The sequence below is a fragment of the Rhamphochromis sp. 'chilingali' genome (genome assembly GCF_963969265.1).
Source record: "Rhamphochromis sp. 'chilingali' genome assembly, chromosome: 13".
NCBI classification, from domain to species: Eukaryota; Metazoa; Chordata; class Actinopteri; order Cichliformes; family Cichlidae; genus Rhamphochromis; species Rhamphochromis sp. 'chilingali'.
In genome coordinates this window covers 14146973-14164850 of record NC_137940.1, presented here as the reverse complement: position 1 = coordinate 14164850, position 17878 = coordinate 14146973, and the positions used below count along the sequence as shown (strand labels likewise).

The following is a 17878-nucleotide window of genomic DNA, read 5'->3' as shown; positions in this document are numbered from 1 at the left end:
CTTATCATCTGTTGTGATAACAATCACAACAGACTACAGCTACTCAGTAGCATTGTGAGGTAGTATGGCTTCAAAATCATTTATGGCACTGATACTGCCTCCTGCAGAGGGAAACAACATCTATTGCCATGGATACTTAATAAAGTTACGTTATAGTACATTTTTACAGTGAGCCGAGCTGTTTTTGCTCAGCGGTGCACACACAGAGCTGAGCATCATCATATTTCCCTCGCATGTTATTTTTTCCTACATGCTCACCTTGTTTCTCACCCTCTGGTTTATGCTCTTGGTAGACTGTGGTGCTCATTTGGGCAGTGCTTTTTGCAGGTTGTTGGTAGACACGCCCCCACTGCCATGTTTTTTATCCTGTAATGCAGAGCACTTCCTGTTCTAACCGCTTGTTTGTCTCCATCTTCAGAGTGACGTCCCTCAGGAGAGGAAGCCCCGGGCGGTGCGTCCCGCTGGGCGTCTGTGCACAGAGCTTCACCGCCACCTCACCACCACGGAGGACACTGCGGCTCCTGACACGGAGGAGGAGGACGAGGAAGAGGAGGACGAGGACAGTGAGTCTGAGGAGGAAGAAGAGGAGGAGGAGTCCTCCAGCAGTGAAGCAGAGGGAGCGGCAAGCGTGGCCGCTGCCCCCGTTGAGGCACCGAAGCCTCAGTTCAGCTCAGAGAAGGAGCTGCAGTCTGTGGTGGAGTTGATCAGGTACATGCACACCTACTGCCTGCCCTCGCGCAAGCAGCAGGGCTGGGATCGTAAGGACCGTGACCTGCTGCGGTCCCGGGCCCGACCTGAGGCCCCCCGCTCACCTGCCACAACTTCTCACAGTAGAGTGGTACTGGTGGCTGGTCCCGGGACCGGCGGGGGCTCGACTGGGTCAGCCAGCACCGCCACCAGGAAGCTCCCCTTCGCTCGGCGAAGGGAGATGAAGGCAGACTCCCTTCTCCGCACGCTCTTGCAGCAGAGCAGCTCTTTTGACGTGAGCAAGCCTTACAGACTGCACCGCCCACCCTACTCTCTCAGCCCCGACCGAACGGGAGAACCCGCTCCCTCAGGCCCGGCCCAAATCCCCACCTCCGCCAACCCCAAGCCAGACCTTGAGACCCCTGAGAGGAGAAGCCACTCCTCTGAGCCACCACGAAGCCTGGAGAAGACTGCAGACTGCAGCGGCTCCTTCTCAGTTCGGCGCTCACGCCGGCTGGCATCGTTTCCCAGCCGCTTTGCCAAAAGGCTGCGGCCTGAACGGGCCAGGGAAGAAGACAGGAAGGAGGGACGGGTGGGGCTCAAACTGCCGCCCACCCAAGCTGGAGGGGAAAGCACGACGGAGACGTTGAGGGGAAAGCTAACGTCCAGTGAGCTGAGTCACCCCTGCTGCCACGGTACGTCACGCACGTCCTCCTTCGTTCGTGAAGGCGGGGCCTGCGAGTGTGACCTCGTCACAGCAATACTGACCTACATGCTGATGAGTTTGTACATGGCAGTGAGAGGATTTTTGTTGTGGTTGCAGAAAAGCCAGCCTGCCTGTGTCTGCCTCTCAACACAAAGTCTGCAGGGTGAGTATTCACAGCTCAGAGTACCTGTAGGTTTCATCATGCAGGTGCACCATAGTTATTTAGGCCGGAAACTTCACTTTAGGTTTACTAACGTTGAGCTGACAGCAGTGCAGAGGTGACTCAGCAGGCGCTCCACGCTGAACATACTTCAGATTATGATGCTGAGAGGATTGTTTCAGCTGTGCTAATCTAAAGCCTGTAAACATGCAAATGACTGTTAATCACTTGGAAACCATAAAAACCTCCATTCATTCGTTTCTTCCTGTTTGGGTATTTGCTTAATGATCTTAATTATAAAAATTTGAATGGTTGGCAGTTTGTCAGTGTGTGCACTGTTTGGGCTGACACTAAATTTAAGGCTCCGTGCAGGAACACAGGGACATCACTTACCCTGCAGTGAAACGGTCTCTCTCCAGTTGAGCTCACTTTTACTTCAGTATAAAAGACGCTCATGTTCATCAGAAGTTCTAGCATAAGGTAACCAAAACAGGAAGAACCATCACATTCCGGCTGCTCACCTGTGGGTCTGATGAGATTTCAGGATAAAAGGCTTCAGCACCATCCATGGGGCCATTTCTGAACTTTTAAGCCAGACCCAGATTCATCAGGACCCTGGCTGGTTTCTCAGAATTTAATTTGGGCAGACAGAGTACTTTTTTGAACATTATTGAATGGTGATTGTGTTCAGGGCTCTAACGTGTCCTCTGCTTTGATCCGGCAGAGAGTCCCAGTACAGCACCAAGGCCTTTGAGCAGACGCTCAGCGTGGACCTGTGCGGAACGGCGGGTAAGCCTCTTGCTGCTGGGGCCCCACGCGATGACATCATAGCTGCACATGCTGTTTCTCGCTCATGTACTCAAGCCTTTGTCGTCCCCACTCAGGTCTCACCCCTCCCACGACTCCGCCTCACAAGCCCGTGGAAGACGAGCTGTTCAAGCCGGCAGACGGAGGAAAAGGTGGAGGTGGCGGAAGCGAGCCCGCCCACCTGGCTTCAAACAGCAGTGCTGCCGTAAAGACCTCGTCCTGGGCGAGCCGGGCACACCACCAGCGGAAGCTGCCAGAGCAGACGGAGCTATACGCTCAGCTGAGGCGCATGGGCCAGGCCAGCGAGACTGACGCCCACCGTGGCTTTGGTGACCATGACTACTGTCTGCTGAGCCTCGGCGAGAGCCGCAAGCGTAGCGCTGCCATCTTTGGCGCCATGTTACAGGGACGAGCAGAGAGCGAGAGAGTCGGTGCTCCAACTCCCAGAGTGGCCGAGGAGGAGCGGGAAGGGAAGGAGAGCGAAGACGGGCTGGTGCACCCGGAGGCTGCAGAGCCGCGGGAGCAGCTGACATCGTCATCGTCACCCCCATCAGACCGCCAGTCGGACGCTGCCACGCCGCCAGCTTCTGAAGAAGAGGCAGAGGGCTCGTCGGTGTCTCGCTCGCCCTCGCCCATCCCCCACCTGTGCCCCAACTCCCCCTCCAGCAAGAAAGACTCCAGGTAAGATGGACACTTGGGGGGGTAGAAGCAGAATCCCAGTGAGTCTTACATTGTCAAAGATCAGAGGTCATTATTTCTGGAACACAGGTTTTTTTCTTTGCCGCAGTCACCTGTTACCTGCTCGTGTCTTTCATTTTCACCTCGTGTTTGTCCTAATCTCGCATTCAACCACCCCTGCTCTTTCAGTGAGAACTCGGAGATTTGTCCTGACGACACGCAGGGGATCAAAGCCAATCCTGACGAGGTACGTTCGTCGTTCCAGAGCCTGAGTGCTGATGTAGCCACAGTCAGGTGTGCCTCTGCGTACCTGAGAGCAGCTCTGCGCTCGGCCTCCCCTCGCTTTAGTTCACACATCTTTCAGTATTCTGTATTGTCCTTTGTCCTGACTGTTGCCATGGTTTCCCTGTTGCCAGGACAACTGCCAGGTGTTTTACATCCACAACCTGCCGAGCAGCGTGACCCAGAACATGCTGAGGAAACGCTTTCAGATTTTCGGCAAAGCAGAGGACTGCAAAGTCATCATCTGCAACGAGTAAGTGTGTGTGTGTGTGTGTGTGTCATTGAGTCTGTCCCGTGATTGGCCACAGCCCCTAAAGGTCAGAGAGGGTCACTTCCTGAGGGGCTCATTAAATGTGACTTTGAAATTTTAATTTAATGATGGCGCCCGCTCCTGTTGTTGCAGACAAACCCAAACATTTGGTGGTGTTGATGTAATAGTTTTGTTTTGGGGTCAGAGGCGAAGTCACTGCTTCATTGTATCCAGGATGTCACGTGTCTGCACCACGCCTTAAAGCACCAGTAAGCTAATGCACCGCCTGTCCTCTGCCGGCCTGTAGGGAGCGTTGCGGGGTGATAAAGATCCGCTCATCGGGCGTTCAGAAGCACTGGAGAGAGCGGGAAGGTGTTTTCCAGAACGGACCGGTGAGCCCGCGGAGGCTGACGAGGAAGCGCTACATAGACCTCGGTAATGAACGCACACAGCAGCACTCACAGGTGCACTCAGTAACCTGGACAGGTGTGTCAGTCATTAGTGCTGCAGAGGAAGAGCGCTTCAGCTACCGCAGAGCATCCTCCCGCCTGTAGAGGCGGGGCACGCACCCAGCTGTGGTTTGTTTCCCAGCAGCACGCCTGACCTGAAGCTTTGCTCTGTGTGTTTCAGATGAGGCAGGTCCCGGCCCGGTCAAGAGCAAGTACGACGCAATGGACTTTGACACTTTGCTGAAGGAGGCCCAAAAGTCCCTGCACCGCTGACAGTAGAGGTCCACCGTCTGGCCAGCCTTAGTAAAGAGCATCAGCCCTGCAGCGACGCGGCTCTGCCCTCAGACTGACTCCTGGTTCCTCCTCACAAGACGACCTCGCGAAATGTTTACATTTTTACCGTTGGAATAAACAATGAGGACCTTGTTTTTTTAAGTTCTTTCACCGGAGGACACTGCTCATAAACGAGGCGCCGCTGGGACCGCAGAGCGGTGCAGGGTCACTTCAGAGAGATCGCTTCTGTGCTGCTTTCTTGTCTGCACTGGGATGCCGTCGCCTCGCTGTGGACAAGCGGGCGTGAGAGACCCAGTAGCAGATCCTTGCTATCCCTGCGTGGCGTTGGTTGTTGTGGTGTGTGTCCCCATGTGTTCGTTGTTCTGTTTGTTTTGTAAAAAAAGAGAAATGCCCCTCTGAGGTCACGACAGGCGACTACGAGCTGCATTTGCTCGTGCAGTCGCATAACCCCAAAAAAGAACCTGCTTTGTTTCAGCGACAAATTGTGGATGTTATTAATTTTAAAATTACTGTGTGTGTGTGTTATGGACAAAGAATATAAGAAAACGTTTAATGTAATTATTTTATGACTGAGAAAGTTTACAAATCTAATATGAAGAAAAAAAAATCATGTTTTTTCCTTTTTGTAATTGTAGTGCTTCCTTGATTTGATCTATGCACTGTAAGGACGCACCTGTTTCTGCTGTCCCTCCCTCCGATCTCCGCCATGCTGACGTTACGGCTGCTGCTGCTGCTGCTTCACACACGAAGGCTTTCGGGATTTGGGAAAAGTGTTCCCGCACTCGTTCACACGCACTGAAATAAGATGTGAGTTTACTTGAACGCCTGGAGGCGTGGCCTGAGATGGAGGCATAGGCACAGATTAGTTTGCCCACATCCATCAGAACCAGGACGAAAGTTGGAAACACTTTTCCCAGATCTTAGAGCCTCCCTGTCTCCCTGATGGGAGCCCCCCAACCGCCAATGCAACCGTTACTGTTTACATCTGGACAGCAGCAAGCGTGAGGAAAATGGAGAGCGCTCTGTACAAATCCAGCACTTTGTCCAGTATTCACCCCTTGAAGCTGCTCATCAGCCCTGTGGGGCCAAGAGCTGCCCGCGGGTCACGTGTGTGGGCCGGCCGCGGCGCGAGCCTTGCCCTCGACAGCACGCAGAAGGATCGGCTGGTCTCGTGGAATGTATTCGAGGACCTGAATGTAATCGTGGCGTTTTCCCCGTTTCTGCTCGCCCAAAGATTGTGGAGCTCTCCGGTGCTTTAAAAGGCTACACTGGCAGGGCTGCGTGAGCCGCTCCGGCCTCAGCGGTCGTCCGCTTGCGGCCGATTTACATTCCCTGCGCAGCTAGCAGCAGCAGCACCCCGTCAAAGGGAGAGAGCCTCCACAGCTGACGGCGAGGTGGCATGATATGGCCCGAGGACGAGCAAGGGGCCGGCCGAAAGGGAAGGAACAGAGCGGGGGTTTCCCGCCTGCTTCAGATGAGCATCTCTACCTCACATCCATCCGCCCCCGCCCTTTGTCTGTGTACGCTCTCCCCCTCCTCTTTTATAAGTGTCTGTCACTGGTTTCTTTGCTCTGTGTTTTCGGTGTGGGGCTTTTCTTTGCTGATGGGCAGTGTGGGTGGGTTTCTTTTAATACTGCGACTCCTACCACTACTAGCCACGATGGGGGGCTACTCTCTGTGTCCGGGGCCGCCTCACGGCGGTCCTCGGCGTGTCTGTTTCTTCGAGTCTCGACCGTGTCCTCGTGTAGCTGAGTGTTTCGTCTTCGTCTCGTGTTTAAGTTGGACACTACTGATGCTAACCCTAACCTGGGCCGGGCCAGGGGGGCGGAGCAGGTCAGGTTACCCGTCTTTCCCTCGTTCTTCCTCGGGAATGCGCCCAATCCTGATCTGCTCATCCTCGCTCCCGGCCCGACTCTCTCTCTCTCGCTCTCTCTCTTTGGGTTTGAGGGTTCCGGGCCTTCCCCAGACTCCTCCCACTTCTTTCCCCTTCCTCTTCCTTTCTCTATCTAATCGACTTGTTGGTAACACACAAAAAATTGAATGTTTACATCACTTGATTCTTGTCTGACTTTATTAGGAACGCACACTAAGTACAAAGGCGCCTTATTCAGTGTTTCAAACTAAAACAACAGCAAGCAAAGTGTCCCGGGGGGGCCGCACCCCTCCCCCAAGGCTCACTGATGTCCAAAACGTATACATACTGATGGAGGAACAAGAACCCCTGAATGAGTATTTGTGCTTAGTATGTATACTACTCAAAAGTGAGAGAATGTGCTGGTTTACATGTTAAAAAGAAATATATGAGTATATAATGTGTACATAGCACTATGCCTCATTGTAAACATAAAATGTATTGTGTGTTTTTGTAAAGGTGGTGGGTCACTGTTGATTCTGAATCAGGCGGGAGGTGCTGGTTTGGGTCGGGGAGGAAATCCAACACTGTAGTTCCCTTTAGTCCGTCACACTAGCACGTCCCATTTCTTTGCTGTTTATGAAACGATTCGTTTTGTTTTCAGTTTTCTGAAAAAGCAATTTAAGATGCAATACGTAATAATCTTCTGATTACAGCCATCCTCACATCCTGAGGAAATAATGTGTGTGGGTGGTGCTGAGGTGTACTGCCGGATGCTCTGTGCGCAGACCGCAGCGGGAGGAAAGCGGTGCGTCGTGAATGGCCATCTGAATTTACTCTTGCACAAAATTGTCACAAACGGTGAAACGGCGTTTCCCATCAAAGAGCCAATGGGAAGGAGTTTCTGTCGTGTGTCAGCAGCAGCCGATCCACACCGCGACCAGAACACGGGATGTGAGAGGGGGGAAACAAAAGGAAGCTGTCGCCGGTTTGACCCTGTTAAATATCTGCACCCCCCCCCCTCCCCCCGCAGAGGCACAGGTGTGTGGGCGGAGTTTCTGGCTGAGGTTTCCGCCCTGCTTTTAATTTGAAAATCTGAGACCGAGAGGGGTTTCTGCAGTCAGTCCTCCAGGTGAACGACATCAGCTACCCCCGTCTCCAAACGGCAAGCCTTAAAAACCAGCCGGGGGAACCACTAGCTTTTATTATTACTGTTTAACCTCCTTTCCAATCCAATGTGGTTTATTATTAAATAATTACTGACGTAATTACAACTTTTTTTCAATAGCCATATTATAAAAAATATATACATATATATGAATATATATTTGTGTGTTTGTGTAGATATCTAGATGATTATATACTTTCTTATAGAAAACTTTGATGTTGATCATTCTCCTGAGTGTTTTGAGAACACATTTCAGCATACATACATATATATATATATAAAAGTGCTGTCTGCCTGGTCTAGGTCCTAGGTCAGCAGGCAGCAAATCCAAATAATTTAAAAAAAAAACCTTCCAAAGGGAATACCCTCGTCACAATGCAATACCTTTCTTTCCACTCTTCCTTTCAGAAAAATGGGAAATGGCAAGAAAATCATTTGTTAGGCAGGTTAACCAAAAAAATTTTAAAAAATCTTCAGTAATAAAGAGCTTGGCTCGCAGCTCGTGGAAAAACACGTAACGTCTTGGGTTTTCTACGTTGGCGACGCCGTGGCCATTTAAAAAAAAAAAAAAAAAAAAAAAAAAAAGCGCGTCCGATCACGCCTCGTTTCACATCTTGTCGGGTTTTTGGTTTGAGAATGGAGCCCAGCATCGACGCGTCTTTATCTGCTAAATGTGAGTTTGGAAACTCGACAAAGGGCATACTCATTTCATCGTTTCTCATTTCTATTGATTTCCTGTCTATTTACATCTAATGACTATCAGATTCACAAATTCTTATTTTTTCTTTTTTAACTTAGTTTTTGGTAAAAGACAAAAAGGTAAATACTGCTAGTGAGATTTTATATTTTTACATATGTTGGTTTTATTTTGCGTGTCTTCTTTTTTATTTATATGCCACTTAGTTTGGACGTCTTTGGTTTTGTGTGAATTCATATGTCTGCAGAATGTGGAGACAAAGGCATTTCAGTATTTTTGAATTGTTAAAATCTAGTTTCATAGAAGCGGAGTATCTGATGTTATAAATTATATTTTAATTCATGTAAATAGTTTAAAACAGAAGATTATGGCTTCCTTTTAAACTGAATACATTTCTCTTCAGAGATTGTTTACATTATTAAACTGTAGAGATGTGCTCCTCATATACTGTATAAAGTACATATATTCATTGATTTGCCTCCAAAAATAAAATCCTAATGAACAAACCTTCAGTGCACGTGCTGCTTTTTGGCACAAACGGGCGAAGCCACCGGAAGACCACCCAGGTCTCCAGCCGTTTGTCAAGGCCGAAAATTGAAGCCACTGACTCTGTCCCACGTAAACAAGCTTTTTCTGCTGTTTTAATGCAGCAGTCTGTGGTTCACCAGCTTCAGCCCACAGTATGTTCAGTTTTCATGCTGTCACCACCTGTCATACAGCACCAATCGCAGCAGTAGTCGTCTAAAGGTGCTTTACACAATCAGACCTCCCCTGTAAACAACGTTTGGCGACGGTGGGAATGAAGAACTCCCTTTTAACCGGGAGAAATCTCCAACCAAACTGGGGTAAGGGAGGCCTCCTGGCTCTGTACAAATCCATCACTTCTGCACTTTGTCCAGTATTCACCCCTCGAAGCTGCTCATCAGACCTGCAGGGCCAAGAGCTGCCCACAGGTCACGAGTGCAGGCCGGAGGCGAGTGTGGAGGGAATGGCTGGTTTCTGATACAGGGACGTTGTTAGCAGAGTGGAAGTGCTTTCTTTATAGGCGGATTTTCAGAATAATACTCATGTTGTGTTGAAGTACGAAGGAGAACTGCAATACTGCATCCAATACTTCCACTGCTAGAGACGGCCAGTTTCCTGTAAATAGGATCAAATAAGAACTCAGTGTTGCTGGATCCAGTCCTGAGAGTAAATGTCACTTCTGAAAAATTACTGCATCTCATATTTCCAAAATCGTCTCCGGAGCCAAAAGTGTTTAAGACTAAACTCTGTGACTTGGTACGTCGTGCACGGGGATGTTGAGTGCATGTCACAGTAAACTACGCTGACGCAAATAAATTTTAGTCACTGTGCCGTCTGTTTGACTGACGAGACACGGTGTCTGTCTCCTGAATGGAAGATTGAACTGAACTGGAAGCTGGTTCCACACAAGAGGGGCCTGAAAACTGAAGGCTCTCCCTCCCATTCTACTTTTAAATACTCTAGGAACAACAAATAAGCCTGCAGTGTGAGAGTGAAGCGCTCTAATGGAGTGATTTGGTACTATAAAGTCATTAAGATAAGATGGGGCCTGATTATTTATGTGAGGAGCAGGATTTTGAATTTCAGAGCTGAAAAATGAGGTTGGCTTTAAACCACCAACCACTGCAGTTCCTCTAGCATCCAGCAGAGGCAGTAGTGAGTCACTCCCATAGAGTCCCATGTTAAAATAAACATGTTTCCAGCCTGATACACAGCCTGTTCTGATCTCTATAGATAACTTCCCCCTTCACAACGGCAGGGGGCGGGGGTTCTGTAAGTCACATTACGTGTTAAAGTTTGCACATTTAGGGCGTGTGTCCTCTTTAACTGACAGGCTGATGGTGACAGGTCACTGTAACTGGATTGTTGTCACTTTGGTTTCATTTTGAGGATGGGGCGGAGTCACACCGGTCCAGATCTGGAGGATGGTGCATGCTGAGTGGGATTCGATGCAGATGAGCTGCCTGTGGGGGTGTGTTTGTGCTGCAGCCCTGCGAGTGCAGGAAAAACGGTAAAACCTTAATGAGCGTGTGCCTGGCCATGGCCTGACCTGCTCTCTCATACAGAGGAGGACATGCCCTCTCTCCAGTCTTCCCCTGGTTAAACAGCATACTATTAACAGGCCGCTGGCGAGTTTCCGGCTGGCTGGGCCGTGATTCGCACGTCACTGAGTGCACTGATGATTGTGCACGAGGCAGCACTACACCAGCACTGCTGCACTCGTGCTCTTGACTCTGCTGCGATTCCCACGCCAGCAAAAACACAGAAGAACATCCCAGAACCTGATCCTGAAGCGTGGGGAGCGTGGAGGCAAGAAAGGAAGGACTAAAGATACGAATATCTTCAGTTTGATGTTCTGATTGTCCAATTCCACAGAGGTGTCATCGATCCTCTTGGTTGAGATCGCAGTCTGTCTGTGAGCTCTATGGTGAGCCAAAGTTCAGAATTACATTCTAATTTCAAATCAAATATATTGAATATTGAAGTTGGAAATTACGTAGTGTTACCCAACAAACCACGACCACAGGTTTACGCTCCAAGCAGTGTTGGGAAGGTTACTTTTAAAATGTATTCCAGTACAGATTACAGAATGCATGCCTCAAAATGTATTTTGTAATGTATTCCGTTAAGTTACTCAATGTTAGTAACATATTCTGAATACTTTGGATTACTTAATATATTGTCATGCTTTTTACAACTACACAAATGTCGCTATCACATCCTGCAAATCCTTGTTTGTTTTTCTTTACCAATTAACTGTTAAGCCCAACTTAAGATAATATATGTAATGTAGAGGAGCAAAGACTTGGGTATGTTTGTATAAGCTGTTTTGTCTTCTTAAAGATAATAAAAAAGCACAGTCTTTCCTTAACATTTTTTTTATATATAAACCTGACAAGTGGAAGACAAACATAAAATATGCCATTGAAAAGTATTTACTGTTATGGTCACCAACATCACTTAGTTCAAATAAAAAGTAGCCTTGCAGAAGGAGAAAAAATATCAGCATTTTCAATGACTGTTTTCTTATTAGGACAAGAAAGGATATATATAAAATTATACTCAAAAATTAAAAATATCTTATTTTGGCATTTACTGTCAATATTATTCTTCCACCAATAATTTTAAATTACAAAAGATTTTTCAATACAACTCAGATATTCAAACTCAATGTAACAATGAGAAATTAAATTTTAAACCTTACCCCTATAATTTTTAAAACAAGACAATATATGTTTTATGCAACTCAGCAACATTACCTTATGGCCATTTAACAAAGGCATGCAACAAAGAACTGTCCAAGGTGTCAGTGCTGAACTGCTTGGTTGAAAACCTTAATTGGCCCCAAAAATCAAATAATTGGCGAACAATTGCAGTAAACATATGAGGTGCTGCTTTTTGAATGCATGCCAAAAACAAATACTAAAGACTACAAAATACTGAGGTTGCAAGCCCTATCTGTGAACAATACCAAGATAGTTTCAGCAGACTACCTACATCTGTTTCGCCTAGTCTACAGTCCAGTAAAGGCGGTTGTAACGCAGCAAGAGCACCTGTTCAAAGTGTTTGTCTGTCATGCAGTTACGGTGTGGGGTGAAAACAAGTCCTCTGTGGCTAAAGAGACGCTCGACAGGAGCACTTGATGGCAGAGTTGTATTGTACTTTAAGAAGAGGGCTCTGATCAATGGATATCTCTTTAATGAGGTCAGTGTCTTATCTGAATCTTGAAGATACCTCTGTACCTCATCCTCCGCTGTAGAACAGGTCACCTGTGTACTCTGAAAACTGAAGAAGCTGTCATCATCATCTTCTGGCTCATTTCCCACTGAGGCATGTCCAGTGGTGCTGGTGTCATTAGAAGGTTCTGTGTTGAGGAGACCATTGGACCATTGTTCTTCTCATGGATTCTCTTTCATCATCAGCAAGCCACCAGAGTCGAAATTTTGGGATGGTGGATGCTGCCATCCTTGCTTCATGGGAGGCTAATACAGCTGCAAATCGAGTGTCAATTGCTTTGATGATCGCTAAGAGGATGTGAGTTGAAAATTGCACTTGTGTCAACTTTTCAGATAACTTAGCTTTCAGACTGAGAAGGGTGGGAATCACATATCCGAAATAGCAGTTCTTTTCCCCCTGGAACAGGTTGACTGAGTAGGCAAGTGGTTTCAGAATGGCTGCTACTCTTTGAGAAACACTGTCTCTTGAGGATGCAGTTTTGCCACCTTCAGTTGTTCACAGATTTCATTGAGCTGACTTTCAGCTAGATTCATTAGCTTCTCGATTGCATGGTACTCTGAGCTCCACACCTGTGGGGATGGCGCCCAGGCCCAGAGCAGCGCCGCCAGCTCCCCAATCCTTTCCAGGTGGCGCTCGGACCGGTCCTGCAGCTCTTCCTGCTGGCGACACACCTCCGCCGCCTGCTCCCGCTGGGCGGCCGCCATTTCGGCCACCCTCTTGGCCAGCTCCTCCATTCCCTGGCTCCGATATGGACCCGCCGTGCTGCCTCCTGGGTTTCGGCACCAATGTGGCGTGAATAAGGCACGGCGGGACCACGGAGCAACGTTCAGAGCCATCTTTATTTAATTCACGTCACACCACAACACACCCAAACCCCTGAGTCCCCGTGTTTTTAACTAGGCGGGCGTGATTAAGGATGCCGTGCAGGTGCGTCCGCCCTCCCTGCACGGCACCGCAGACCACGCCCCACCACAACACATTTTGAGTATGTAGAAAAATTTCAGTTATTGCTTCCTTCATTTTTGGAAAAGTTTTCTCAATGTGAGTCATCAATGTTTTTCTGCAAACAGGACTCCTGCCCCCACTTAGTCCTTCAACCATCTTACGGAATGAGGTGTTCTCAACGGTAGAAAAGGGCTGCACTTCATTGACTATGAAGTCAGATACCAAGGAATTTACTCTCCTTTGGGTGATGGCTGGAGTGCTAAGGATAGCTTGTTTGAGAGGAGGAGGGGCTGTGTCTTTGCCACTTTGTTCATCACCATGATACGATGTATTTGCTTTGGGTAAACTGTGTATAACCCTGGGATGCATCCTCTGAAAAAAAAAAAAAGAGAGAGACCGACCAAAAGATAAAATATTACTGATGAAGAAATAGTTTTGTATTCAAGATCACTGCAAAAAAGTTGGGCAATTGGACGAATATCTCGACTATCAACAATAAGTTGAGCCTTTCACCGATTGTTTTTACAAGAGGAATTTTTTTTTTTTGCCAATGAGTAATTATAATAATAATGTTGGTTGAAGGTAAGAGAAGCAGTCAATGGAAAATATAATAGTGGTGTTTTAACGCCATGAACAAATGCAGCGATTCATTTACTCAAACTCATAACAGAATGAAAGAAAAGCAGTAGTCTATGTTCAAGAAAAAACAAAACATTTAATTTAAATAAACAAACCACAATGGTGGGGAGGGATAGAAGAAACTGACTTCTTTTTCCACTTTAACTGTGTTCCAGTGTTTATGTCTTAGATACTTGACCAAAAAACAAATAAGTTAAAAGCCAAAATGTCACTTCCAGCAACCATAAAAAATATCAGAGGTAAATTTACGTTTTTTGTGCACTTTGGTGCAACTCGAATAAATAAATGAATAATCCAAAGAGTAGATATGTTAATACAGAAACTTCAACAAGAAAAGAAGATAAAATATCCCCCCCAAACTAAACTTTCTATTTATGTTCTAAATGCGCAAATCAGTCCGTGCATTATTACATTGCTCTGCCCATTAACAAGTCACCTCCGCGATTATGTGTGAATGGGTTGACTGCGTGTGTGTGTAAATGGGTGGATGACTGATTGTGTAAAGCGCTTTTGGATCCTTAGGGACTAGAAAAGCGCTATACAAATACAGGCCATTTACCATTTACCATTATGTTGGTTATCGTTTGACTGACGATTGTCGGTTGGAAAAATTTTTAATCTCGCCCAACCTTAATGTCCACCCTACTGTTAATCATTTTGGGATTGCTTTCACAACTGCACACGATAATTTACAGCTCGTTAATGCTATCTATCAAGTTTAACAGTCTATGAACTAACGTTAACGCCAGCTAACAATGTTAGCTAAAATCACAGCAATATTATATCGAAGCTACTGAAGTGGCATATAGCCTAGGTAGCTACCACAACTAAAATAAGATATTTGCAGTATGTTAATGTTAGTTTTTTAAAAATAACTTACTTTCAGATGTTTTGTTAGATTGGAGGTGGAGTCTTTTGACACAGAGAGCATCTTCTTTGCTAGCAAGCAGAGTTTGCATTGCACTGTGAAATTCCGCCCACCCCTTTCTTCTTTGAATATAAAATGGTGTTGGAACTTCCAACTCTGAAACGCATTCCTGACTCTGTTGTGCTGGCTCCTCCGGCTCCATTGTTTGACTGACGCTATACCAACAGGACGATTTTTTATTTTTTATTTTTTTTAAACAGCCTCTTCTCGCGTGTTTTGTTTGGGTTTCCAGCCGCAATGTGCGGCATGGAATGACCAGAATTACAGAGGACCGCCATGTAATCCATTTATTTCAACAAAGTAATTGTATTCTAAATACCACCTTTTTAAACGGTAACTGTAACGGAATACAGTTACTCATATTTTGTATTTTAAATACGTAACGGCAGTACATGTATTCCGTTACTCCCCAACTCTGGCTCCAAGCTACGTACTCTGCATACTCTACAACCTACCAGAGACACTTGGGCTGACCAAGCAACTAAGTTACACAGCTTTGCATGCTTTTATTGATTAATTTGTTTGCATGCACTCTCTCTCGTGTGACGCAAATTCATCCGAAGGTCTATAACTGGTGATGACATCATTACTTCACTAGCACTGAGGCCGTACTGTGTGAGAAATAAAGAAATCCAACTTTTCCAACTAAAAAGCAATACAGTTTTTAAAAGTTAGAGCCTGGAGCCTCGGACACGAGGTGCAAACACAAGCAATCATCCCAATGTCGGTGATCTGGCCACGAGAAGAGGAACCTTGTGCCGTTCTCTCACCGTTACCAGCTCCTCTCTCTCTTGAGCTCAGGTCTGAGCTTCGTCACCCTGCGCTCAGGCTCACAGACCGATGTAGTGACTTGGGAAACTCTAACAGCAGAGTGTTAGAGCACAAATAGTATTTCTATAATTAATGAGGCCAAATATCAACCTGTCAATACAACAATTAAATCCAGCAGCAGCTTGTCCTCAGTGTATAAGAGTCCAAATACAGCTGATATATACATTAATGCGTGATTAAACAGTTAATACAGATGTTTGTTAAGCATCTGCCTGTTTAAAACGTTGGCGATTAATTGCACAGCCCAAAGCCAGAGGAGAAAGCATGCGACTGGAAATCATCCTGTCAGCCATTTCCTGTCACGCTGTCCTCTCTGTGGCTGTTTCTGTGGGGCAGTCGTGACTGCAGCAAACAGAGCTCTGCACTGCAGTTATCAGACACACGCTGTCATCCCCGAGCTTCAGCTACGCTCTGACGGGGACACCAGGACGGAGACGCTGCTGCTGAACCAAACCTCAGGACCATCCAACAGCCTCCCACGCTGATATACCTGGGTATGTTTATCCATTTGGGCCCAGCAGAGCTATGTGTTGGTACGTAAAGGAGGAGAAAGAACTCCTTTGTGTGGGCAGGAACGGGAACTCCATCAGGCTGCTCATGCATGTTTCCAAACTGTGATGACACACCAGCCTCATGTGGCTTGTAGGCGGATCATAGAAACCACTGACTGGACCTCATGTCAAATAGGTGATATAAATATAAACCATAGAAGTCTGAATACATCTATGAAAGACCCGACAGCCTTTATGCTTGTCTTTCGACACTTCACACTTTCTTTTGATGTCTTGGCCCCTACCCTGGTTAAATGAAGGTTTCATTACAGTTAATTATCCATCCTCTGTTCTTAAGTAATGTTGGACAGTGTCCTCTAACCTTGGCCCTACAAAAGACTGGAATCCTGTGCAGACTGGATCCTACCCCGAAGTCAGCTGTGATAGGCTCCACCCCCTGCGACCCTGAATGAGGTAAGTGGAAGAAGCTGGATGGATGATGTCTCAGAATATCCAGAGAACTACTGTAACATGGTGCAACATGAATGAAGAGATGCAGGAAAATTCGCTGAGTTGGATGTTATGTAGAGAGGTGGGACGAGTCTCCTTCCTGTTTGAATTCAATTCAATTCAGTTTTATTTATACAGCACCAAATCACAATAACAGTCATCTCAAGGTGTTTTATACTGTAAGGTAGACCCTACTATAATACATACAGAGAAAAACCCAACAATCCACATCTGCACCAAAGAGTAAAACGGTGAAATGTGGAATATTAAACATTAGGTCTCTCTCTTCTAAGCTTCTGTTAGTACATGAGTTAATAACTGATCAACAAATCGATTTACTCTGCCTTACAGAAACCTGGTTACAGGATGATTATGTTAGCTTAAATGAATCAACACCCCCGAGTCGATCAGAATCCTCGAAGCACAGATCGAGGGGGTGGCGTGGCACACCAGCCTATTAATCAACCAAATTTTTTTTCATTTTAAAAGTTTGATCTAAGCTCTGCTAATTCCTTTTTTTCTTCTTTTTTTTTGCCTGTCCCATTTGGTTCTTTAGCCGTCAGAATTGTTGTCTGAAGACCAACAAGGATACCCAATGGATTTATTTTGCCAAATGGATCATCATGGCATTGCCGTATTGGTCCATTTGATCGACCTTTGTTTTCATTATTTATTTTATATTATTTTCAGTTGTTACAGACGGGACAGACATGAGTGAGGGTTAGGAAAGGGAGAAAGAAAGAGGAAGGAAAAGAAAAACAGAAGGGGAGAGGGAAAGTGAGAAAGGGAAAAAAAATCTCCTGGATCACCTGTTGGGAGAAAAAGAATAGAAAACAAGCAAAAAAAACAAAACAAAGCAACATACTAAACACAACACCATCGCATTAATCTAGCTAAGTGTAAACAGCAGTAAATACTAAATATTGAATGTTGTTGTGCAGCACGCAGGACAGACAGCGCACAATGTGCTTTGAAGTAGCAGCCAAGAAAGGTGTGATTTAAGTCTATGAGCAGTGAACACCCGTGTGCATACCTGTGTGGATCAGCGCGCTTGTATTCAAATGGTTTCCCCACGTAATGGTCTGCAAGAGGATGTAGAGAGCCATAGCCCCGTCCCCCAGGGCATGAAGCAGGCATGGAGGAGATCCAGGCCCCAGACATCCAGAGGCCCCAGAGTGCGAGAGCCCAAGGAGGACCACCGGAGGGGCATCCGTGCCACCCTCATGGGAAGGGCTGAGGATCCCCAGACGAGGGGTCACCCAGTAGCCACCGAGCAGAAGCTAAAGGGGGCTGCACCGGCGTGCCCGCCAGCTCCGCCGGCAGCCAGCTGTGCCAGAGTGAACCGAGCCGCAGGCCCAGAGGCCCGAGGGCCCCCCGCGCCCCGGAAGAGGCCTGACCGAGCAACAGGCGCCAGGCCCCGCCAAGTAGCCACTGAGAGTGAGCTGGTACATACCTGTGCGCCCAGCCCCGGACACCAAGAACCACCAATGCACCGACCCCTGAGGGCATCAGTCACTGGCAGGGAGTGTGGTGAGGGGAGATAGGCCTCCACACTTTGGAGGGCCTGGGAGTTCCCAGAGAGGTGGAGTCTAAGACCCGACCTGACACACAGACACAGACAAACAGGCACACACAGACACAAACATGCATTCCCACCCTCATGCACACATATACAAACACTCAGCACTCACCCAATGTAAGGATTGAGCTCTGCTAATTCCTGATGTCATTCCAAATTCTTG

The 17878-nt window shown here is 47.0% G+C and overlaps 1 protein-coding gene across 1 annotated transcript in view; it reads left to right on the top strand.

The window, feature by feature from the left end:
• Positions 1–8537, top strand: part of ppargc1b (peroxisome proliferator-activated receptor gamma, coactivator 1 beta) — a 58426-nt gene extending 49889 nt beyond the window's left edge. The window contains exons 5-12 of the mRNA XM_080900571.1: positions 419–1382; positions 1511–1556; positions 2278–2342; positions 2438–3041; positions 3228–3285; positions 3455–3573; positions 3878–4005; positions 4201–8537. Coding sequence (XP_080756697.1) covers positions 419–1382; positions 1511–1556; positions 2278–2342; positions 2438–3041; positions 3228–3285; positions 3455–3573; positions 3878–4005; positions 4201–4292 — 2076 coding nt within the window. The 3' untranslated portion in view covers positions 4293–8537. The remainder of the gene's footprint in view (positions 1–418; positions 1383–1510; positions 1557–2277; positions 2343–2437; positions 3042–3227; positions 3286–3454; positions 3574–3877; positions 4006–4200) is intronic.
• The last annotated feature ends 9341 nt before the right edge of the window (positions 8538–17878 follow it).